General features: G+C 45.9%; 1 protein-coding gene across 2 annotated transcripts in view; it reads right to left on the bottom strand.

The window, feature by feature from the left end:
* Positions 1-3,059: 3,059 nt before the first annotated feature.
* Positions 3,060-24,443, bottom strand: part of LOC134932282 (uncharacterized) — a 70,820-nt gene continuing 49,436 nt past the window's right edge. For both annotated transcript variants that reach the window (XM_063926581.1, XM_063926582.1), the window contains exons 10-13: positions 16,015-16,126; positions 15,387-15,499; positions 7,361-7,443; positions 3,060-3,946 (exon numbers count right to left, since the gene is read on the bottom strand). In XM_063926581.1, coding sequence (XP_063782651.1) covers positions 7,377-7,443; positions 15,387-15,499; positions 16,015-16,126 — 292 coding nt within the window. In that variant the 3' untranslated portion in view covers positions 3,060-3,946; positions 7,361-7,376. The remainder of the gene's footprint in view (positions 3,947-7,360; positions 7,444-15,386; positions 15,500-16,014; positions 16,127-24,443) is intronic.

The raw sequence follows: 24,443 nt of genomic DNA, 5'->3' as shown, positions 1-24,443 counted from the left end.
AAACAGACTTACCTCCTGTAGCCTCAGCAATCCATGCGTCCAATTCAGGACCAAACAACTTCTTGCCATCGTAAGGCAACGCCTCTATACCTCGTTTGACCTCTGCCTCCGCATGATAAGCACGCAGCCAGAGTGCTCTTCGTGCCGTAACTAGCGACGATGAAATCCGAGAAGTGAGCTGACAGACGTCAGTAGACGCTGTACAGAGATACTCTACACCCTCAATCATTTGATTTACAAGAATTATAAGGTTTTCGTCCTGTAAAGCAGATTTGAGTTCTGTAAGCCATATTATGAGTGCCTTAGTGACCCAAATGCCAACCAATCCAGGTCTTAGCATCACACCTGCTGCTACATACATGGATTTTAGCATAGTTTCTATCTTGCGATCTGAAGGGTCTTTAAGCGTAGTAGCTGCTGGCACTGGTATGGTTAATTTCTTGGTAAGCTTTGACACTGAAGAATCAACTATTGGTGGATTCTCCCATGTACATGTTACAGAGTCTGGAAACGGGTAACTAGACTTAAATCTGCGAGGTATAGAAAACCGTTTATCTGGATTCTGTCGTGTTTCTACTAACATCTGATTAAGAGATTCCGACACAGGAAAACTTATTGGAGTTTTTTGTCGTTTAGTAAATACGACCTGATCATTTGTGAGAGGCTCCTCAGTTTCAGTAAACTTCAGAGACTGACGTACCGCTCTGATGAGATCATCAATGCCGGAACTGTTAAAATCCTCGCCATCTGACTCCACTTCGCCCTCCTCACCCTCATCTTGTTCCGTGAGGTCTGGCATGAAATCGTCAGAATGCAACATAGCAGACACTGGAAAATCATAAGACATATGAAATTTATCCCTTTTACCCAAAATGGATTTGGACCTTACGCAAGGCTGAGACGCCTCCGGTAGTTCTGGCGGTCTCACCCTAGACTCAGATCTTGCCGTTTCCCGCTCCTGACGAGCGGCGGTCAATTCTGATTGTAACCTATCTAGTACATTTACTAACATACCCCACGGAGGGTCCGGTGAGGACATTGGTTGTAAAACAGGAGCAGAAATTGTATTCTGAACCGAATTCACAAAACATACTGTACATGTGGTAGATCCATCCGGTAACACACTGCTACAGACTTTGCAATTATGCTTTTTAGTTTTTGCTGGTGCCTTACTCATTATGGCGACAGACAATACAATACACAAAAAACAGACACTTGCACGACTCAGTAAAATAGCAGTAAGGTGTCTCTGTATATATATCTGGCCAAGTGCAGTACACGTGGCCAGTACTATGAAATGTGATCCCAAATTCCCACTAACACCCCTGCGCCTCCGGTGGAGTAGAGATGTAGGACAGGAACGTTCTGGAATCACAGCAGGAAGACACAGGAAGCATGGTTAAAATGGCCCCCATGCTTATACATATAATCACAGTGCAGTTTCATACTGATATTATTAACAGCCTGTGTAATCATTATAAAACAGCCTCCCTGCCAGTATAAACATCATTATATAGTTATGTGTGTCTATACTATCAACAGCCTGTTGCTGCTGTCCTTTTCCCACCCCTCGCCTCTGCTCCATAGCGTGCAGTGCGGGCAGCGGGCACCCCGGGACCTGGGAGCGCGTGTCAGCGCTATGAGACACGGGCAGCAGCGTTCAAGCGGCGGCCTGAAGTACGGGAGAAGCGGCGGGCGGACCCGTTGAGAGACACGGGTATCCTTTTTCCCCTGTAAGAAGCGCCGGAGCAGCGGGAGAAGCGGCGGCCGTACCCGACTTCAGAGACGCGGGAGCAGTGTAGGACAGCGGGCGCTATGTTACCCGGCGGCCGGAGCAGCTGCGGCGGGCGGCAGACAGCCGAAAGACACCAGCGCCTTCCCCACACCTCGGGGCGGCCGCGGAAGCTGACCGCCCCGTTCTCCCCCCTCACATACCTGCAATAGTTATGGAAACGTCTGTGAAGAGGCTCCGACGGGGCTTCTTAGTAAGCGCCGGCCAGCCTGCATGAAGTGTGTGTGGCTGTGAGGGAGCTCTTTCAGAGAGGCCCGACACGCCCCTGCTGCTATCAGCAGCTGCACTATCCCTGACCCTGCCTTTTGGAAGGGGGAAAGGGATGTGTAAAATAGAAAAATATAAAATAAAAAGAATAAAAATTCAAAATAATTGTGACCTGAGCCACATAGCTGTTACTACTTCGAGCACACAAAAAACACTGGGAGGTACTCGGGGATATGGAGGGGTGGAGTGTTCTAAATTTAAATATTCAGTGCTGTTCCTACGGAAGCCCGTCCATATTCCAAGAGTACTCCAGTGACCCCTAGTGGATGATAAAGACATTTACAAAGATAATTATGAGAGGTGGTATGAGCTATATGGGCATGGGTTATACGGCATCTTATGGATACCAATGACTCTGATCCATGACGTAACATGTTAGTATCAAGGTTCTCAGTCAAAAATCTTGTATAGGCTGGCATAATTAGGCATTATATGTTGATCAAAATAGCTGGGTCATATTGCGATGAGCAATCCGGGGACACAGTACTTTTAAACCATTTCAAACTCCTCAAAAAGTGGAAAATTTATTTAACAAATCATACAAATTTTTGTGAATCAGAACAAAAAAATTATTCTACTGCAATGAAGCAACAGTGCCACCTTGTGTCCACAGCATGTATTATTATTTTGTTATGAATACATCAGTCACATATTAATACTTATCAGAAGTTTCTTAAAAAGCATTACAGTTTACTTTGTCAGGCTGAAAAACTCATGTGCAGTCAGTCTTCTGTACCATTATATTTACTTGCTATAAAGTACGAACATAAACTCTTTCCTGCCAGTTTAAGCATTAGACACATGTACCCGCAGATGCCTTGAAAGCATTCCCAGTGTATGGTACATTGGGGTATATGTATTAACTTGGAGAAGACATAAGGAAGTGATAAACCAGTGATATGTGCAAGGTGATAAAGGCAACAGCCAATCAGCTCTAATATGTAAATTAACAGTTAGGATCTGATTGGCTGGTGCCTTTATCACCTTGCACATATCACTGGTTTATCACTTCCTTATGCCTTCTCCAAGTTAATACATCCGCCCCAGAGTGGTTTACCAATGAGCTGTCCATGCTCACAAAGTTAGGTTTAATTAGCCCTTTTGATGAGACGCACCACAAATAAAAACAGTGCCTTTGCGTACAAGGGCCGTTAGGTGGGGCTGGTTAATAGTTAGTATGGATTTTAGTTCTACTTTATGATTTATGATTTATGTCAGAAGTGAAGTTGAAGGCACAACTGTGACAGGTTATTCTTCCAAGTCTCATCGATTTGTATAAATCGACTTCACCAATTAGGACTTATATACTTTTTGTAGTTTATTATGTACTCATTTTCCTGAATAAAAACTCAATAAAATATGTTTAAAAATCTACATCTGTTTAGAGGTCTTGCGGAGATACAGTTACAGGCTACTAAACTAGACAGTTAATCTAGACTGAATCAAGAATTCAATTAACGTAGTCAATCGTAAATCAAGTTTCAATTTCTACAAAATAAGGTGAGGATAGCATACAAGAAAAGAAATCAAGCTGTAGCAATGGATAGAATTCTAATTAATGCAGAATTGCCATGCTTCATTCCATAACAAGGTGGAAAAGACTGCAGAGGAAATGTGCAGTAAGCAAGCATCAGTATTACTATTACTGGCAACCTACGGCCAGGAAGCTCAATTTTAATTACGGTCTTTACCGAACAGATTTTAATGAAGTGCAATGTAATTAGTAAATGCAGTGATGCAGACATAGGGTTGGAAGGTGATGCATCGCCAGATTGAGATGAGTTCATGTCACTACTAAAGTGCTCTACGTTCTTTGGTATGTACTTGGACCCATCGATTCCCGCGCTCTGATCACACCTTTCATCCAAATCATTACATCACAAGACACTGAGGATAAAAACAAAATGAGTTATAGTACACAGACCAGATGAGACCGCAGAAAAAGATGACCAATGTTCCACTGATAAAAGCAGCCAGGTACAGATGGCTGTTAATAATGGTTCAGCTAAGTCGTTAAGAGTAGAAGGAAACGGAGGCATGATAAGTAACCGGGCATTGTATTACAGTAATTTCTATTCAACACATTATCATCATCTATGCAGGACTGAAAAAAATACTTTCCTCAAACTAAACAGCCAGTAATACTGTAAAAGAGAACTAAATTCACAAACTGATGTACAAAATTATTAAGGGTTTTGGTATACCGATAGTACTCAGCATGTGCCCACTGCACTGAAAACATTCTCTCAGAATTTAGCAGCAGTGCCCAACATATTATCCCAATAATGCCTACATACAGTATACCAGCTACAGATGTGTCCTTACATCTTTGTGTAAGAGGACTTGTGTGTGCTACAAGTCACGTTACATATAACGCGTGAGTGCCATGTGACTCAGTACTGCAGAGCATCTTTTTTGCCACGAAAATGCGTCTTATGGCCCATACACACGGTGAGATTCGGGCTATGCCCGATTCTCACTATGCGACAGGGGCTAGGTCGGCACAAAGTCAGTATCGCAAGCACACTCATTATGTGCTTGCGATACTATGTGCAATTTTGGCTAAACGTCAATTTTTACTACCTCTTTTACAGAGAGTCAAAATTGACTTGCCTGCACAGTCTATCTATTCTTGCGATGCTAACCGCACGGGACCGCGCATCGGCATCGAATCGAGATCGCAAGGTGACTTTCACTAACTTTTCTTACGATTTTGACTATATAGTCAAAATCGTAAGAAAATATCTCACCGTGTGTACACACCATTAGACGCTATGGACTGCAATAGGATGCACAAGCAGCTTCTTCTGATTAAAATAAGCAGCATGCCTATATCCTGTGTGTGACTGCGACTGTATTTGCATACAAAATGCTATGCTACAGTGTTTTCCTGGAAAACACATTTAATTTCGGATGCAGATAGAGCCACTATTATACACAGAATATAGGCATGCTGCATATCATTTTCAATCAGCAGAAGCTGCTCGTGCATCCTATTGCATTGCATGGCGTCCAAGATGCATTTTCGTGGGAAAAAAAAAAAAGAAAGGTGCTCGGCGCTACAAAGTACCGCCATGGCATGGCGTGATTTGAAGGAATGTTTAGCGTGACTGCAGCAAGGATGTAAGAGGACATATCTGTAACCCCAGCACAAAAGTCTGCTTTGTTAGTCACTGAAGGGTGTGATCCTAAATTTTCATCAAGCTGCCTGCAACTGAATCTGAACAACTGATATTAAGAGTTCCCATGCCTTACATGCATATGGTTACAGGGAGTAAATCCAAGAACAAAGGAGGTGATGTCAGGACAACTAGTAATTTGTGTGGTGAGTGTAGGCTGAGTAATGGAAAAGAGGGGAGGAGAACAGATGCTAGCACAGACAAGGAGGTAATAACAGGCTTGTATCACAGTGTGTTAAGTCTCATTTGCATCAATAAAGTGTCCAAAGGATGGAAACAGCGCTTAGTAGATTTTTCCTTGTAAAGTGTGGTTTCCAGCCAAACTATCCTCATAACAGAACATCATTTTTCCTTAAACAAGTTCAGGTATGGAGGGGTTTGCTGATTCCACCACATCTGTAGGATTCACTTCCTGGCAGCAGCCAAGATCGTTAATGCTAATTTTCTGACACCTCTAGATAACCTGATCCAGTGAGGGAGAATGCCCAGTATTGCCCATTCTGGGATAAGAGGGATGTACAGTTATTAAGCAACATCTCTGTAGTGAATATCCACACACTACCCCAGAACCCTCTAATGAGCGGGCATAACCTGAAGCAAATTACTACATCATCCCCCAAAACTCCACTCAGTACATGCAGAGGAATCGGAAAACCCCATGACATGACATCTATGAGGTAAAAGATATCTTCAATGTAAAATGTTTAAAAACACATCTACATAAGTAGAGGCAGGTAGCAATGTAAGTGAGGAATGGAAAGCTTTTATTAACGGTTCTAAATCTAATCCTGGAAAATGAGAAGACCATTTTGTGAAGGCTGCAGATAATTGAGTAGGATCTAAGGGGTTGCTCAAAGTGGGTATGGACTCAGGGTCGACAGTGTCTATGTTGACACCTATTAGGTCGACAGTGGCTAGGTCGACACGAGAAATAGGTTGACACTGCCATTAGGTCGACATAAGTTTTTCTTTCTTTTTTGTGTGTCATTTTCTTCGTAAAGTGAGCGGGAACCCCAATCAGTGCACCGTGTCTCCTCGCATGGCTCGCTTAGCTCAGGTTACCGTTCCCAATCGCAGTCCACGTGGATCGTAAAGTATGAAAAAGTAAAAAAATAAATAAAACAAATGTGAAAAACTCATGTCACACGCAGCCGCTGCAACCCGGACAGTGACGAGTGGCTTCCTGCCGGCGCGCAGGAGCTGCACTGGTAGGGAGCTACTCTTTGTACTTGTGTGGCGGGGTAGGGCCTGACATGCGGGGTGGACTAGCCCTGTGCTAGGCGTCCCCTCGCATGTCAGGGAAGCTGATCATAGATGTGCTAAATTTAGCACATCCACGATCAGGTCTGAATTAGGCCTATAGTACGTCAGTGTGTAGACAAAGGGGTGTGCTCAAACACTCACCCATCTGACAGGTCACTAACGCAAGCTTAATAAACTAATATCAGCAGCTGAGCAGGCGCGAGTGACATATTATATAATAGCATAGGGATGGTTCAAGTCCTGACTGTTCTTCCAATGTTTGCGATTGCAGCTACTCAAAGTACACCAGAGGAAGGGCTGATACTAGCTCTAACATGAAGTGCGATGCAACCACAGCAGTGTCCTACTCAGAATGACCCCCAGTGTGTTAAGGTGTACAATAAGAATATTATCATCACATGCCGTCATGTACAGTATAGAAATGTATACAGACTCTGTGTGAATGTGAATATATGCTCGGCTGAGGTGACTCAGACAAGTTTCATATGGATGTAGTATGGTATGCTGGTGGCCGGGCTCCAGGCGGCCGGCATACCACCAGCTGGACGAGCGCAAATGAGTCGCTTGCCTCGCTGCGGGCATGGTGGCGCCCTACGCACGCCACACTATTTATTCTCCCTTCAGGGGGGACGTGGACCCCCGAGATGTCAGTATGCTGTGTGTCGGGATTCCGGCGCCGGTATACTGTGCGCCGAGATCCCGACAGCCGGCAAACTGAAGACCACCCTTTCATACCACTCACTACACGCTCAATTGAAATCCAATACAACTTTCTCCTATGGTAACAAAGTGTTAACATACAGAAATAATACAATTTTTTTTATCTCTTCCTCCAGTCAGCATTAGGTAATTTTCTTACCGGATTGTTGTAGAAGTTACTTCTTGCTTACAGTCTTCCGTGACACAGTCTTTGAACAGTTTGTGTATTTTTGTCTGTCCTTCCTGCAAGTAAAGATAACAGAGACTCTATAAGCAAACCACCTGAAAAACTGCAAAGGAAAGAGTGAGTCAGCACAGGGTTTAACTAAGCCATAGTACAGCGGATACAATGCCTGTCTGGCCTTTACACCCCCAGTAGCTGGCATTGCCTCTGGCAGAATTATGCAAGTAGCTGTACTTGGCCTTAATTCTGATAAAGCATACCAATGCTATTTTACCTTGAATTTACCTGTTTATAGTGGTGCTTAAAAGTTTGTGAACCCTTCAGAGTTTTCTATATTTATGCTATCTGGCCTAAAACTACCTCAGATTTTCACACAAGTCCTAAAAGTAGATAAAGAACCAAATCAAAGAAATGAGACAAAAAAAAAAAAAAAAACACAGACGTGCTCATTTTTGTTATTGAGGAAAATGATCCAATATCACATATCTGTGAGCGTCAAAAGTATGTGAGCCTTTAGGCTCTAAAGCAGATATTTTGAAGGTGAAATTAGAGTCAGGTATTTTCAGTCTATGGAGGACAGTCTGATGTTCAAAACACAGGTTTGTGGAAGTGTATCATGCCACGAACAAAGGAGATTTCTGAGGACCCCAGAAGAAGAGCTATTGATTGCTCATTGGGCTGGAAAATGTTACAAAACCATCTCTAAAGACTTTGGACTCCACCAATCAAAAGTCAGACAGACTGTGCACAAATGGAGAAATTCCAGACCATTTACCCTCCCCAGGAGTGGCCAAACAACAAAGATCATGCCAAGAGAAAGGCGTCTAATAGTTTGCAAGGTCACTAAGTAACCCAAGGTAACCTCTAAGCAACTAAAGGCCTTTCTCACATAAGCTAATGTTAATGTTCATGAGTTCATTATCAGGAGGACACCGAACAACAATGTGTGCATGGCAGAATTGCAAGGAGAAAGACGTTGCTGTCCAAAAAGAACATTGCTGCCTTGCTGCAGTTTTCTAAAGATCACCTGGACACGCAAAAGGCTATCGGAACAATGATTTGTGGACAGATGAGTCCAAAATAGAGCTTTTTGGTTTAGTTGAGAAGCATCATGTTTGGAGAAAGGAGAACACTGCATTTCAGCATAGAAAACCTCATACAATCTGTGAAATACGATGTTGGTAGTATCATGGTTTGGGCCTGTTTTGCTGCATCTGGCCCAGGGCGACTTGCCATCATTGATGGAACAATGAATTCTGAATTATACCAGAATATTCTAAAGGAAAATGTCAGGACATCGGTCCATGAGCTGCATCTCAACAGAACGTGGGTCGTGCAGCAAGACAACGACCCAATGCACACAAGTGATTCGACCAAAGAATGGATAAAAGAAGAATACATTTAAAGTTTTGGAATGGCCAAGTCAAAGTCCTGACCTTATTCCAATCGAAATGTTGTGGAAGGACCTAAAGTGAGCAGTTCATGGGAGGAAACCCACCAACATAACAGAGTTAAAGCGATTTTGTATGGAGGAATGGGGTAAAATTCCTCCAAGACGATATTCAGGACTAAATAAGAATTTACTTACCGATAATTCTATTTCTCGTAGTCCGTAGTGGATGCTGGGAACTCCGTAAGGACCATGGGGAATAGCGGCTCCGCAGGAGACTGGGCACAAAAGTAAAAGCTTTAGGACTACCTGGTGTGCACTGGCTCCTCCCCCTATGACCCTCCTCCAAGCCTCAGTTAGGATACTGTGCCCGGACGAGCGTACACAATAAGGAAGGATTTTGAATCCCGGGTAAGACTCATACCAGCCACACCAATCACACCGTACAACCTGTGATCTGAACCCAGTTAACAGCATGATAACAGAGGAGCCTCTGAAAAGATGGCTCACAACAATAATAACCCGATTTTTGTAACAATAACTATGTACAAGTATTGCAGACAATCCGCACTTGGGATGGGCGCCCAGCATCCACTACGGACTACGAGAAATAGAATTATCGGTAAGTAAATTCTTATTTTCTCTGACGTCCTAGTGGATGCTGGGAACTCCGTAAGGACCATGGGGATTATACCAAAGCTCCCAAACGGGCGGGAGAGTGCGGATGACTCTGCAGCACCGAATGAGAGAACTCAAGGTCCTCCTCAGCCAGGGTATCAAATTTGTAGAATTTAGCAAACGTGTTTGCCCCTGACCAAGTAGCTGCTCGGCAAAGTTGTAAAGCCGAGACCCCTCGGGCAGCCGCCCAAGATGAGCCCACCTTCCTTGTGGAATGGGCTTTTACAGATTTTGGCTGTGGCAGGCCTGCCACAGAATGTGCAAGCTGAATTGTACTACAAATCCAACGAGCAATAGTTTGCTTAGAAGCAGGAGCACCCAGCTTGTTGGGTGCATACAGAATAAACAGCGAGTCAGATTTCCTGACTCCAGCCGTCCTGGAAACATATATTTTCAGGGCCCTGACTACGTCCAGCAACTTGGAGTCCTCCAAGTCCCTAGTAGCCGCAGGTACCACAATAGGCTGGTTCAAGTGAAACGCTGAAACCACCTTAGGGAGAAATTGAGGACGAGTCCTCAATTCTGCCCTGTCCGCATGAAAAATTAGGTAAGGGCTTTTATAGGATAAAGCCGCCAATTCTGAGACACGCCTGGCTGAAGCCAGGGCTAACAGCATTACCACTTTCCAAGTGAGATATTTTAAGTCTACAGTGGAGAGTGGTTCAAACCAATGTGATTTTAGGAACCCCAAAACTACATTGAGATCCCAAGGTGCCACTGGAGGCACAAAAGGAGGCTGTATATGCAGTACCCCCTTGACAAACGTCTGAACTTCAGGAACTGAAGCCAGTTCTTTCTGGAAGAAAATCGACAGGGCCGAAATTTGAACCTTAATGGACCCTAATTTTAGGCCCATAGACAGTCCTGTTTGCAGGAAATGCAGGAAACGACCCAGTTGAAATTCCTCTGTAGGGGCCTTCCTGGCCTCGCACCACGCAACATTTTTACGCCAAATACGGTGATAATGCTGTACGGTTACATCCTTCCTGGCTTTGATCAGGGTAGGGATGACTTCATCCGGAATGCCTTTTTCCTTTAGGATCCGGCGTTCAACCGCCATGCCGTCAAACGCAGCCGCGGTAAGTCTTGGAACAGACTGGGTCCCTACTGGAGCAGGTCCTTTCTTAGAGGTAGAGGCCACGGGTCCTCTGTGAGCATCTCTTGAAGTTCCGGGTACCAAGTCCTTCTTGGCCAATCCGGAGCCACGAGTATAGTCGTTACTCCTCTCCTTCTTATGATTCTCAGTACCTTGGGTATTAGAGGCAGAGGAGGGAACACATACACTGACTGGTACACCCACGGTGTTACCAGAGCGTCCACAGCTATTGCCTGAGGGTCCCTTGACCTGGCGCAATACCTGTCTAGTTTTTTGTTGAGGCGGGACGCCATCATGTCCACCTTTGGTTTTTCCCAACGGTTCACAATCATGTGGAAGACTTCTGGGTGAAGTCCCCATTCCCCCGGGTGGAGGTCGTGTCTGCTGAGGAAGTCTGCTTCCCAGTTGTCCACTCCCGGAATGAACACTGCTGACAGTGCTATCACATGATTTTCCGCCCAGCGGAGAATCCTTGCAACTTCTGTCATTGCCCTCCTGCTTCTCGTGCCGCCCTGTCTGTTTACGTGGGCGACTGCCGTGATGTTGTCTGACTGGATCAGCACCGGCTGACCTTGAAGCAGAGGTCTTGCTAGGCTTAGAGCATTGTAGATGGCCCTTAGCTCCAGGATATTTATGTGAAGTAATGTCTCCAGGTTTGACCACAAGCCCTGGAAATTCCTTCCCTGTGTGACTGCTCCCCAGCCTCTCAGGCTGGCATCCGTGGTCACCAGGACCCAGTCCTGAATGCCGAATCTGCGGCCCTCTAGAAGATGAGCACTCTGCAACCACCACAGGAGAGACACCCTTGTCCTTGGTGACAAGATTATCCGCTGATGCATCTGAAGATGCGACCCGGACCATTTGTCTAGCAGATCCCACTGTAAGGTTCTTGCGTGGAATCTGCCGAATGGGATTGCTTCATAAGAAGCCACCATCTTTCCCAGGACCCTTGTGCATTGATGCACTGAGACTTGGCCTGGTTTTAGGAGATTTCTGACTAGTTCGGATAACTCCCTGGCTTTCTCCTCCGGGAGAAACACCTTTTTCTGGACTGTGTCCAGGATCATCCCTAGGAATAGAAGTCGTGTCGTCGGGATCAGCTGTGATTTTGGAATATTGAGAATCCAATCGTGCTGGCGTAGCACTATCTGAGATAGTGCTACCCCGACTTCCAACTGTTCCCTGGATCTTGCCCTTATCAGGAGATCGTCCAAGTAAGGGATAACTAAAACTCCCTTCCTTCGAAGGAGTATCATCATTTCGGCCATTACCTTGGTAAAGACCCGGGGTGCCGTGGACAATCCAAACGGCAGCGTCTGAAACTGATAGTGACAGTTCTGTACCACAAACCTGAGGTACCCTTGGTGAGAAGGGTAAATTGGGACATGTAGGTAAGCATCTTTGACGTCCAGAGACACCATATAGTCCCCATCTTGAATTTGAACCTTTGTATGTAAGTGTTCAAGGATTTTAGGTTTAAAATTGGTCTCACCGAGCCGTCCGGCTTCGGTACCACAAATAGTGTGGAATAGTACCCCTTTCCCTGTTGTAGGAGGGGTACCTTGATTATCACCTGCTGGGAATACAGCTTGTGAATGGCTTCCAATACTGCCTCCCTGTCTGAGGGAGACGTCGGTAAAGCAGACTTTAGAAAACGGCGAGGGGGAGACGTCTCGAATTCCAATTTGTACCCCTGAGATACCACTTGAAGGATCCAGGGGTCCACTTGCGAGCGTCATGCTGAAGACTTTGCGGAGGCGGGAGAGGGCTTTTGTTCCTGGGAACTGGCTGTTTGTTGCAGCCTTTTCCCTCTCCCTCTGCCACGGGGCAGAAATGAGGCGCCTTTTGCCCGCTTGCCCTTATGGGGCCGAAAGGACTGCGCCTGATAATACGGCGTCTTCTTAGGTTGAGAAGCTACCTGGGGCAAAAAAGTGGATTTTCCAGCAGTTGCCGTGGCTACCAGGTCTGATAGACCTACCCCAAATAACTCCTCCCCCTTATAAGGCAATACTTCCATGTGCCTTTTAGAATCCGCATCGCCTGACCACTGCCGCGTCCATAAACCTCTTCTTGCAGAAATGGACAGCGCGCTAACTCTTGATGCCAGTCGGCAAATATCCCTCTGTGCATCACGCATATATAGAAATGCATCCTTCAAATGCTCTATAGTCAGTAATATACTGTCCCTATCTAGGGTATCAATATTTTCAGTCAGGGAATCCGACCACGCCAGGCCCGCACTGCACATCCAGGCTGAGGCGATTGCTGTCGCAGTATAACACCCGTGTGAGAGTATATACATTTTAGGATATTCTCCAGCTTTCTATCGGCAGGTTCCTTTAGGGCGGCCGTATCAGGAGAGGGTAGTGCTACCTGTTTAGACAAGCGTGTGAGCGCTTTATCCACCCTAGGGGGTGTTTCCCAACGTGTCCTATCCTCTGGCGGGAAAGGGTACGATGCCAATAACCTTTTAGGAATTATCAGTTTTTTATCGGGGGAAACCCACGCCTCATCACACACTTCATTTAATTCCTCGGATACAGAAAAAACTACAGGCAGTTTTTTCTCACCAAACATAATACCCTTTTTAGTGGTACTTGTATTATCAGAAATATGCAATACATTTTTCATTGCTTCAATCATGTAACGTGTGGCCCTAGTGGAAGTCACGTATGTCTCCTCATCATCGACACTGGAGTCAGTATCCGTGTCTGTGTCTGCCATTTGAGGTAACGGGCGTTTTAAAGCCCCTGATGGCGTTTGAGACCCCTGGACAGGCACAAGCTGAGTAGCCGGCTGTCACATGTCGTCAACTGTCTGTCGTAAAGAGCTGACACTATCACGCAATTCCTTCCATAAGCTCATCCACTCAGGTGTCGACTCCCTAGGGGGTGACAACTGTATAATAGGCAATTGCTCCGCCTCCATCTCATTTTCCTCCTCAAACATGTCGACACAATCGTACCGACACACCGCACACACACAGGGAATGCTCTGATAGAGGACAGGACCCCACTAGCCCGTTGGGGAGACAGAGGGAGAGTATGCCAGCACACACCAGAGCGCTATATATAGACAGGAATACCACTATAAAATGTGCTTTTCCCGTTATAGCTGCTGTTAGTATCAAAACTGCGCCAAATTAGTGCCCCCCTCTCTTTTTTACCCTTTTCTGTAGTGCAGGACTGCAGGGGAGAGTCAGGGAGACGTCCTTCCAGCAGAGCTGTGATGGAAAATGGCGCCCGTGTGCTGAGGAGATAGGCTCCGCCCCCTTCTCGGCGGCCTTTTCTCCCGCTTTTTAGGTGAGTTCTGGCAGGGGTTAAAATACATCCATATAGCCCTGGGGGTTATATGTGGTGTATTTATGCCAGCCAAGGTGTTTTACATTGCTGCTCAGGGCGCCCCCCCCTAGCGCCCTGCACCCTCAGTGACCGGAGTGTGAAGTGTGCCTGAGTAACAATGGCGCACAGCTGCAGTGCTGTGCGCTACCTTGTTGAAGACTGATGTCTTCTGCCGCCGATTTTTCCGGACCTCTTCTTGCTTCTGGCTCTGTAAGGGGGCCGGCGGCGCGGCTCTGGGACCGAGCTCCGAGGCTGGGCCTGTGTTCGGTCCCTCTGGAGCTAATGGTGTCCAGTAGCCTAAGAAGCCCAATCCACTCTGCACTTCAGGTGAGTTCGCTTCTTCTCCCCTTAGTCCCTCGATGCAGTGAGCCTGTTTGAAAATAAAAAAAACCTAAACTTAAACTTTCACTAAGAAGCTCAGGAGAGCCCCTAGTGTGCACCCTTCTCGGCCGGGCACAAAAATCTAACTGAGGCTTGGAGGAGGGTCATAGGGGGAGGAGCCAGTGCACACCAGGTAGTCCTAAAGCTTTTACTTTTGTGCCCAGTCTCCTGCGGAGCCGCTATTCCCCATGGTCCTTACGGAGTTCCCAGCATCCACTAGGACGTCAGAGAAATCAACAATTACCGGAAAAGTTTATATGCAGTTATTGCTGCAGATTGGCTACGGGATCCCGGCGGTCAGTATACAGACGCTGGGATCCCGACCGGCAGAATGCCGACAGGGGGGGGCGAGCGCAATGAAGCCCCTTGCGGGCTCGGTGGCTCGCTCCGCTCGCCACATGTTCTATTCCCACTCCATGGGTGTCGTGGACACCCAGGAGTGGTAATAGTTGTAGCGGCGCTGCCAGCATTCTGGTGGCCGTGATCCCAACGTGTGTATTCTGACCGCCGGGATCCGGACTACATCCCATTGCTGCACAAGGGGGGCATACCAGATACTGAAAGCAACTTGCCACTCACAGATATGTGATATTGGATCATTTAACTCAATTAAAAATAGAACACGTCTAATTTTTGTGTCTCATTAGGTTGATTTTATCTCAATCTACTTTTAGGACTTGTGTGAATATCGGAGGTAGTTTTAGGCCAAATTTCAGCAGAAATATAGAAAATTCTGAAGGGCTCACAAACTTTCAAGCACCACTGCATATCCTCAGTCTGTCACTTTTCTTTTTTTTTCATGCTATATTCATTTATATTTACCATACCTGCTGGAGTGCAGAGAATCCAGTCATATTCCACCTCACCGGTCACTCAAAATTCCTTTAATTACTAGGAAGGCATAATCTACTTTTCCAGCAGTGAAAAGGATTTTAGAACAAAATGTTTTGCTGCTAAGTTCAGGAAATAGTGCTAAGCGCGTGGGTGTTAGGGTAATCACTCCAATTGCCTTCCATGGCAAACTGCAGTGGCTGGCACAGTCTGATCATCACTAAGGAGACGTACATTACGGTGAGATTAGTGTGTTGCTGCATAATCAGGACATATATACTGTACCTGGACATCTTCACCTTGCTTCTGCAGCCTTTGCCTCCCTCCCAGTGTATGGAATTGATGTTCCTATTCATCATGTTCCCACATGAAATGCAAGGCTTCCTATTGCTATACATCTGCAAGAAATGGACAAGGAGCAAATGCTTCAAGAAACAGGAACACAAAAGAAAGGATATTGTGAGGGGTAAGAGAAAACTGCATGAGAGAAGTAAAGCTAAGGCTTGTACCACACACTAGTGCTAATCCTTTATTTGCCAGTGCAGAGTAGGCAGTGTGCCCAGTGACTTCCTGCCACGTGTGCACCGATACGCTGTACAAGCTCTGCATGTAACATATCCATGTCTGTGGACAAGAAGTCAGCGTTTACAATGCTATTAACATGCAGAGGAATTTACAGTATTAAGGCAAACATCCTGAGGTTAGCACACAAAGCACCTGTGTGACTCAGGCCTTACTGCACAAATAAGTCAGGAGGAGAGGAAATATATTTCTATATCGTATATTGCATATGGGATATCAGCGGATGTAATAAGCGAACTTTGCTATCATCTACCAAATTTAACTTACATCATGATCTGCCCATGTGCAACGCCAATATATTGGAGGATACAAGTAAAATGTAAACATTTACCTGCTCTTTAGCACAAAAACCACATAACATGCGTGTAGCCAACTCCGACTCATGGTCTTCAGCTTCAATGTGACAAACATCACATGGGTAGGTTTTCCCACAGCATGGAAATCTGCCATACAAGATGTTAGAAAGGGATGGCGGGGTGTAAGAATAGCCAAACTGCACTACATGGAAATAAACACAACCTGACAAATTTTACACAATTGTAAGTACATATGAGCAGAAGTGTCCCCAGCCATTACCAATTGTGAAACATTAGTTATGTGAATAAACTATTTTATAAAAGTTTTTGTTATAGTGTAATTTGGGTAAACCTATGAGCTGTGTTATGGGGGAATATGGATGAAAAGGAAACCATTATTAATTAACGCAGACACAGGTGTGGATGGTTAACACATGGAGAGCATCGGTAGTGGAAATATGGAAAGCAATCCCCTAGAGCCAGCATTAGTAGACACATAGGGGTATATTCAATACCTGTGGGAAACTGCCGCCTTGACGGAAGGACGACAGTTTCCGACAGGTTTAGGTCGGGAGGGGTTCCAACCTATTCAATGCCGGGCCATTTTTTCCGACTTGTCGGAAACCACATGGATTGTCGGATTAGCCGCGGATCCACGTGTTCCGCGACCAAATACGACCTTGTCGGGAACGGGGCGTGGCCTGGCAGGCAACGAGTGCAGGCGTACCCCATTAGAGCTCCCGACCGCCGTCCACTTAACTCGTATCGCCGCAGCCACGGGATCCTGGAGACTCCCTCATTCTGCCCACCCGCCACGGCCTTCTACCTGCTGAGCTGCGGCTCGGGCGCGGACACCTATTACGGACGGAGAGTGGTGCTGTGTCCCGGCTGCCGTGACCGGAAGTTCCAGAGCCTGCCTGCTAATCTCTCCTCCGGAGCTCCTCCTTCTCTCACGCTCTGGCTGCTACTGCTCCTCTGTCACTGGGCACTGGCTGGTAAGGAGCTTCTGCAGGAGGTGGGTGCACTCCCCTATGGCCAACTCCAAAACCTATCGAGTTTGGCCAAGTCAATTGAATACTCAGATTTCGGATCGACATCAATTGAATATACCCCATAGGCAGAAAGCCCATAATGGTGGTAATCATCTGCTCACTGGTGACTATGTAAATGTGCGGATTCAGACTGTTGGACAAGTTTGGTGTGTCTCAGTTTCCCTGAAATATGTCATTACCAATAAATGTTATCTTTTTTTTTTAATAAAGAGCCATAGCCCTACTGGGAACTGGATAATGGTCAAAATAGAGCAAACACAATCAGGGACTTTGGTAGTGAGGGCCCTGCTCAAGATGAGCATACAATCTAGTGGGAAGAGGACAGAACTAAGGAAGGAGGAGTGAAAGTGGCTCAGAGTGGAGTAGCAAAGGTATACCGGTATCTGCACCTGTAATATAACTGGGAGTAGGTTAGCGTGGATAAAAAGTTGTGTTTTCAGAAAGTGTTTTAAGATATGAAGACTAGGGAAGGGTGTGGTAGGGAAATTCAGCATGGCAAAACGCTTGTAGGCAGGAGTGACATGTGGTTTTCATGGTGCAGGTCATAAACTGAATTCAAATGTTGAGAGCGTATTCTGAGATGAGGTATAACATGTATGAATGGTTATTGCCGATATTATAGGAGAGAAGGGAGTAGTTATCAAACTACTCCCTTCTCTCCTATAATATCGGCAATAACCATTCATACATGTTATACCTCATCTCAGAATACGCTGGAAGATATGACGAGTCAGTGTAGGGGTTTGTAGGTGTGGGGGATGTAGAGTGAAGGAAAAGGAAGATCAGCATTGTCACTGCACTAAAGTGGGAGCAGATGCATGAGTGACATGCCAAATACACTTATATTCCAATAAGGATTGCACACACACTAGCCACAATTATTTTTGCAAATGTGAAGTTTGGGAACAAATGGAAAGAAATGAGAACTAAAAGTATGCTACATTCACAGAATGTCCCTAGAATGCACTAACAACACAGTACTCCGTATGCCATCTTCTATGCAAGCATTCATTTCAACCAAACAAATATGCCCAATATCAATACGAACACAAGGCGTGGGCATTTATTTCAGCTGAGATGCCCATTGAACAAGTGTTAGTGTTGAAGGCTGCACAGAAAATAGTTTTTCATTTTCGTAACAAAGCCACACGCTTCTTCATTATACACTGCCTCGCAAATCCCAACCATCTGAGACAGTGTGTGATACCACACGACTCAGATGTAGCAGTGAAGTTCTCAGGCAGTCCAGATCCCTTCCAACCCTTTGCATCATGCACTTTTTGTGTGCTGTATGCAGGTTGTGGAGGGATAAGAGACAACAGGCCAGACCCAACTGCCTGAAGGCCTGCATATGAATTTTATGTATACTAATATTTTGCCCACTTTGGACGGGATACGGTCATTAGGTCGAGAACACTTACTGTAGGTCGACCACTATTGGTCAACATGTATTAGGTCGACATGGAAAAAGATAGACATGAGTTTTTCACATTTTTATTATTTTTTACTTTTTTATACTTTACGATCCACGTGGACTACGATTCGGAATAGTAACCTTGCCCGAAGCATGGCGAGCAGACACGGTGCACTAATTGGGGTTCCCCGTCACTTTACGTAGAAAACGACACCAAAAAAAAAAAAATAGGATTTTATATACCTATCGGAAAATCCTTTTCTCGTAGTCCGTGGAGGATGCTGGGGTCCTTTTTAGTACATGGGGGTATAGACGGGTCCACTAGGAGCCACTGGCACTTTAAGAGTTTAATAGTGTGGGCTGGCTCCTCCCTCTATGCCCCTCCTACCAGACTCAGTCTAGAAACTGTTCCCAAGGAGACGGACATACTCCGAGAGAAGGAATACACAGATAGTGGTGAGATTCACGCCAGCTCACACAGAACAAAAGGAAAGCCAAGCTAACCAATGTGAAACGATTCAGCAATGGCTGAAACAACAATACTTAACCAAGTAACTGCAGGAAACACGAAGCACTGGGGGGGGCGCCCAGCATCCTCTACGGACTACGAGAAAAGGATTTACTGGCAGGTATATAAAACCCTATTTTCTCTTACGTCCTAGAGGATGCTGGGGTCCATTTTAGTACCATGGGGAGGGAGGGAGAGTGCTGAGGTTTCTGCAGACCAGATTGACCAAACTTTAGGTCCTCAGAAGCCAAAGTATCGAACTCGTAGAACTTAGCCAACAAGTTCGACCCTGACAAAGTAGCTGCTCGGCAAAGTTGAATAGCCGAGACACCCCGGGCAGCCGCCCAGGAAAAACCCACTTTACGAGGAGAGTGGGCCTGAACCGATTTTGGAATCGGCAAACCCGCCGTAGAATAAGCATGCTGGATAGTAAGCCTGATCCAGCGACAAATTGTCTGCTTAGAAGCAGGACACCCGTTGGGATCATAAAGGACAAATAGTTCTTCCGATTTCCTGTGACGAGTAGTTCTCTTCACATATATTTTCAAAGCCCATACAACATCCAAGGACTTTGAGGTAATCGAGGTGTCAGTAGCCACTGGCACCACAATAGGTTGGTTAATATGAAAAGCCAATGCAACCTTTGGAAGAAATTGCTGACGCATTCTGAGCTCAGCTCTATCCTCATGAAAAAAAAAGTGGGGGCACTTGTGCAACAATGCCCCCAATTCTGACACACGTCGAGCAGATGCCAATGCCAACAGTGTGACCGCCTTCCAAGTAAGAAACTTCAAAGTCTACCTCCTGTAAAGGCTCGAACCAATCCAATTGCAGGAACTGCAGGATCACATTAAGATCCCAAGGTGCCGTGGGAGGCACAAAGGGTGGTTGGATGTGCAGAACCCCTTTCAAGAATGTCTGAACTTCAGGAAAAGCAGCCAATTGTTTCTGGAAGAAAATGGACAAAGCCAAAATCTGGACTTTTATGGAGCCCAAGTGTAGGCCCACATACACACCTGCTTGCAGAAAAAAAGAGAAAACGACCTAGTCGAAAATCCAACGTTGGAAATTTCTTAGATTCACACAGAGACACATATTTTTCCAAATCCGATGGTAATGCTTAGACGTTACTCCCTTCCTAGCCTGGGTCAGAGTAAAAATGACCTTGTTCGGAATGGCGTCAAACGTAGCCGTGGTAAATCTTGATAAGCGAACGGCCCCTGTTGCAGAAGGTCCTCGCGAAGAGAAAAAGAGTCCTCGGATCCTCCAGGAGTAATTCAGAAGATCCGCGTACCAAGCCCTTCTTGGCCAGTCCGGAGCAATGAGGATCGCCGGAACTCTTGCTCTTTTTATAATCTTGAGAATCCTTGGGATGAGTGGAAGTGGAGGAAACACATACACTGACCGGAACACCCACGGAGTTACCAGGGTGTGCATCGCCACTGCTTGAGGGTCTCGTGACCTGGAACAGTACCTCCGAAGCGTCTTGTTGAGGAAAATAGGATTTTGGTACTTACCAGGTAAATCCTTTTCTTTGAATCCATAGGGGGCACTGGAGTACTCTTGGGATATGGACGGGGCGTAGCCGGAAATGGCACATTTAAATATTTAAATTAGTAACTGGTCACCCCCTCCATACTCCCATAGAGACTTCAGTATTTTTACTGAGCCGAACAGGAGCGATAGAGAGGATGAACCTATAACGGTCAACTCTAAAGTTGACACATAACGTAAATAATAACGGTCAACACTAAAGTTGACACATAACGTAACTGACAACCAAGCAGTTGACACCACAAGAGATATCACCGTAACATCGTATCCATTGGTGATAATGTGTTTTCATAAGATCCACTGAGCTTACCACAAGCCAGGTAAAACTGCTCTGGGTGGGCGTCCAGTGCCCCCTATGGATTCAAAGAAAAGGATTTACCTGGTAAGTACCAAAATCCTATTTTCTTTTTCATCCACTAGGGGTCACTGGAGTACTCTTGGGACGTACCAAAGTTTCCCCCTTGGGCGGGAGAGCTGTTTGGCACCTGTAACACTAGACGGCCAAAGCTATATGCTGATGCCGTAAACTTAGCAAACTTGTTAAAGCGTACAAACGTGTGCACTGATGCTCATGCACCGATGACCGTGTAGCAGCTCGTCTAAGTTGTTTTTTAGAAGGTTAACGACCTGCTGCCTATGACGTTCACAAGGAACGTGTGGAATGGTCCGACACTGATGCAGGCGGTTGTAACCTGCCTATGACGTTCGTAAGAACGTGTGGAATGGTCTGACACGGATGGAGGCGGTTGTAGCCTATGAGCCTGACGTATGGTATAAGGTCTGCTTGGAATCTGGCAAATCCAAGTTAACTACATTAGAGAGAACAAACTGTGTGTCTGTTTTACGTACAGTTAATGTTTGGCCTACATAAACGCGTAATGCGCGTATCACATCTTAAGTAACTGAAGTTCCTGAACCTACTGATAACACAGGAACTATGATTGATTAAGTGATGTGTAACATTTTTGGTAATAAAACGGAATTTGTGCGAAGTTCCGCTCTATGATCATAAAACACCAGATACGGTGGCTTGCATGACAATGCACCCAATGTTAAAACACGCCTTGCTGAGGCTAAGGGAAACTCTTTTCCAAGTGAAAAACCTCCACTTGTAAGGATTCAAAACATGAAGATTGTAAGAAAAAAATTAAATCTAAACCCAGATTCAAGTCCCATGGCGTAGTAGGTGGTATAAATGGAGATCGTACTCTGAGGACACCTTGCAGGAAGGTGTGTACAGTCGGCAAAGGAGCCAAACACCTTTGAAAATAAATTGACAAGGGAAAGACCTGCACCTTGAGTGTAGAAATGTAGTCCTCCACCTAATCTAGCCTGTAAAAAAAAAAATAAAAGATGTCGGAAACGTCCGAGCTTGCCACCAACCGATACAGGCACGCTATCCTGTGATAACGAGCTGCTGTAACTGGCTTCCTAGCACGTAACCTGGTTGGTAGAACAGATTCTGGAACGCCCTTCCTTCGTAAGAGGGCGGTTTCAACAGCCACCCCGTCAAACGCAGGCGCGCTAAATCGGGGTAAAGGAACGAACCCTGTTGTAACAGGTCCGGACGTGGCAGAAGCGGGCAAGGATCGGCTGCGAGTAGTTTGCGGAAATCCGAGAACCATGCTTTCCGAGGCCAATAAGGCACCACTAGTATGACCGTCGTGGACTCTCGTATGGTCCGCTTTAGCAACCAAGGAAGCAGCGGAAACGGTGGACACAGGTACAAAACTGTACGGCCACGTGATCGTGAGAGCATCCACTGCCTTTGGAGCGCTTGCTCTGGACACATACTGAAATGTTTATTTATTTATTTATTTATTTTATTCTTTGCTAGATGCCATTAGATCCCCTGAATTTTCATCCAGTTTCCTGGATGAAAATTCTGACAGCTGGGATAATCTGCCTCCCAGTTGTCCACTCCAAAACAAAACACTTCCGACAATATCACCTGGTGACGCTCGGCACAATTGAGGATTCGAGCAACTTCCCGCATGCCATGCAACCTCGAATTCCTCCTTGTTATGTATGCGACCACCGTCGCGTTGTGTGGCGGCATCTGGACAGTCTGATACCGGAGCATGTGCACTGCTTGTTGTAGCGCGTTGGAAATTGCCCTGAATTCCAGGTCATTTAATTGACAGCAATCTTCCGTGATCTGACTAGAGACTCTGAAGTTGACAATTTTGGACCACAGCTCCCCAACCTCTGAGACTCGCGTCCGTTGTAAGAATTATCTAATTCCAGACGCCGAACATTCTTCCTGCGGTGAGATTGTGTACTTGGAGCCACCAGTAGTGATACTCTGGACCGTGGAGCCAACCGCACTATCTGATGAATTTGTAGATGCGTGCAATAACATTCAGGTGAAAATGACCTGAGTGAACTTCTGCAAACTGGAGTGCGTCGAAAGACGCCACCCTCCTTCCTAGTAGTCGAATGCCCCAAATGCACCAAGATAGTCCGTGGATTGCGTACTAACTGTACGCGATGACGAACACTTTGTGTTGTGTTCAGGCAGGGAAATCCGTTTATCCACGGAATCAGTGTTCTGCATGAATCATTTGAAACGGAATGAGGGTTGATTTCTTGAGGTTGACAATCTAACCGGGCTGAACAACGCCAGTGTACGTTAGTAATGCACGTTGCAGGAATAAGCGTTGAGACGGAGCATTGATGAGCAGATCTCCAAAGTACGGAACTGTTATCCTTCTTAGGGATCTGGGATGAGCTATCATGCCAGCTTTTACTTGTGACTACCCGAGGCACCGATAAGTAGCCAAACAGTAGCATTTGAAAGTAAGAATGGATTTTTACAGCAAACCATAAGTAGGCGTGATTCGTGTAAATACGAGATCCACTGTAATCCAGTATTACTGCGGATCCCAAGCTGCCGTCACCGACTGTAAGTATTCCATGATGAATCTGTAGCAAGGACCTCATGGTCAGTATCTGACTGACAGAGTCATTCAGTTTTGGAACTATCCGAAACCGAAATATAACCGCGACTCGGGTGTTGACTGCGGCATCAAACTACTGAGCCTACTATAGCCTGTGTCTCTGTAGCACCGCCGTCTTGTCCTGTGATCTAGGCAGACCTGTCTTGCCAATGGCAATGACGGGAAACCGTCGACTGTATTTTCATAATCTGTGAATCCAACTCTGCGGATCCACCTAACTGTGGATGTCCACAACTGACGATCGGAGATGCTGGAACGCCATTATGGCATTGGCTTGTTAGTGGCTTAGATGTAAAGGCCACTGAAACTTGGATAGAGACCTCTCGAAGTAGGTGGCAGTAACATAACCGCAGTCCACCACATGTCCAGTAGCACGGCGCCGAATGGACCGAGGTGTAAAGACAATATCCTGAGTAGTTCTATTCAGGAATTTGCGTAGACAATGGTAGGAAATCAGATATTCCCCCTAGTGGTCTGCGAAAGGCAGGTGTCCAAGACAGGACCAAACCTCTAGCCAGCGCAAGGTAATGTCTCTATTCTCGTTCGAAATCCGTCCTCGCCTGGTAAGAACGTAGCCAAAGTGGACGTTGTGCCACCACTAGTGAAGCTGAAAAGCGAGAACAAACTGGCCAACGTCCGCAGAAGCAGTAATCAGCGGGAAGTGTAAAGCGTTCTTCTTGTAGGGCAAACGTGACTTGAGTGCCATGCCCCTACAGCCTTTTTAACCGAAACTCCCACCAAAGCAGGGGAAAACAACACCCCTACTGCTGTATACTGTAGGATCCGGTCCGACGGGTAAATAAACGTCGTATGCTGAAACTGACAAGGGATAACAGTTGAGAACTGGACATACAGGCCTGTTCATATGAAGGCTGGCGGTGAATCGACCGCAAACAATCCCTGAAAGTCAATTTATAAGACAAATAATCACAATTTGTCCCCCCAGGCAGTACATGCGCCCGCATTCCTCCAAAGA

This window comes from Pseudophryne corroboree, chromosome 6 (genome assembly GCF_028390025.1).
Source record: "Pseudophryne corroboree isolate aPseCor3 chromosome 6, aPseCor3.hap2, whole genome shotgun sequence".
NCBI lineage: Eukaryota > Metazoa > Chordata > Amphibia > Anura > Myobatrachidae > Pseudophryne > Pseudophryne corroboree.
The sequence above is the reverse complement of the archived record's forward strand: the minus strand, read 5'-3'. Positions and strand labels throughout refer to the sequence as shown.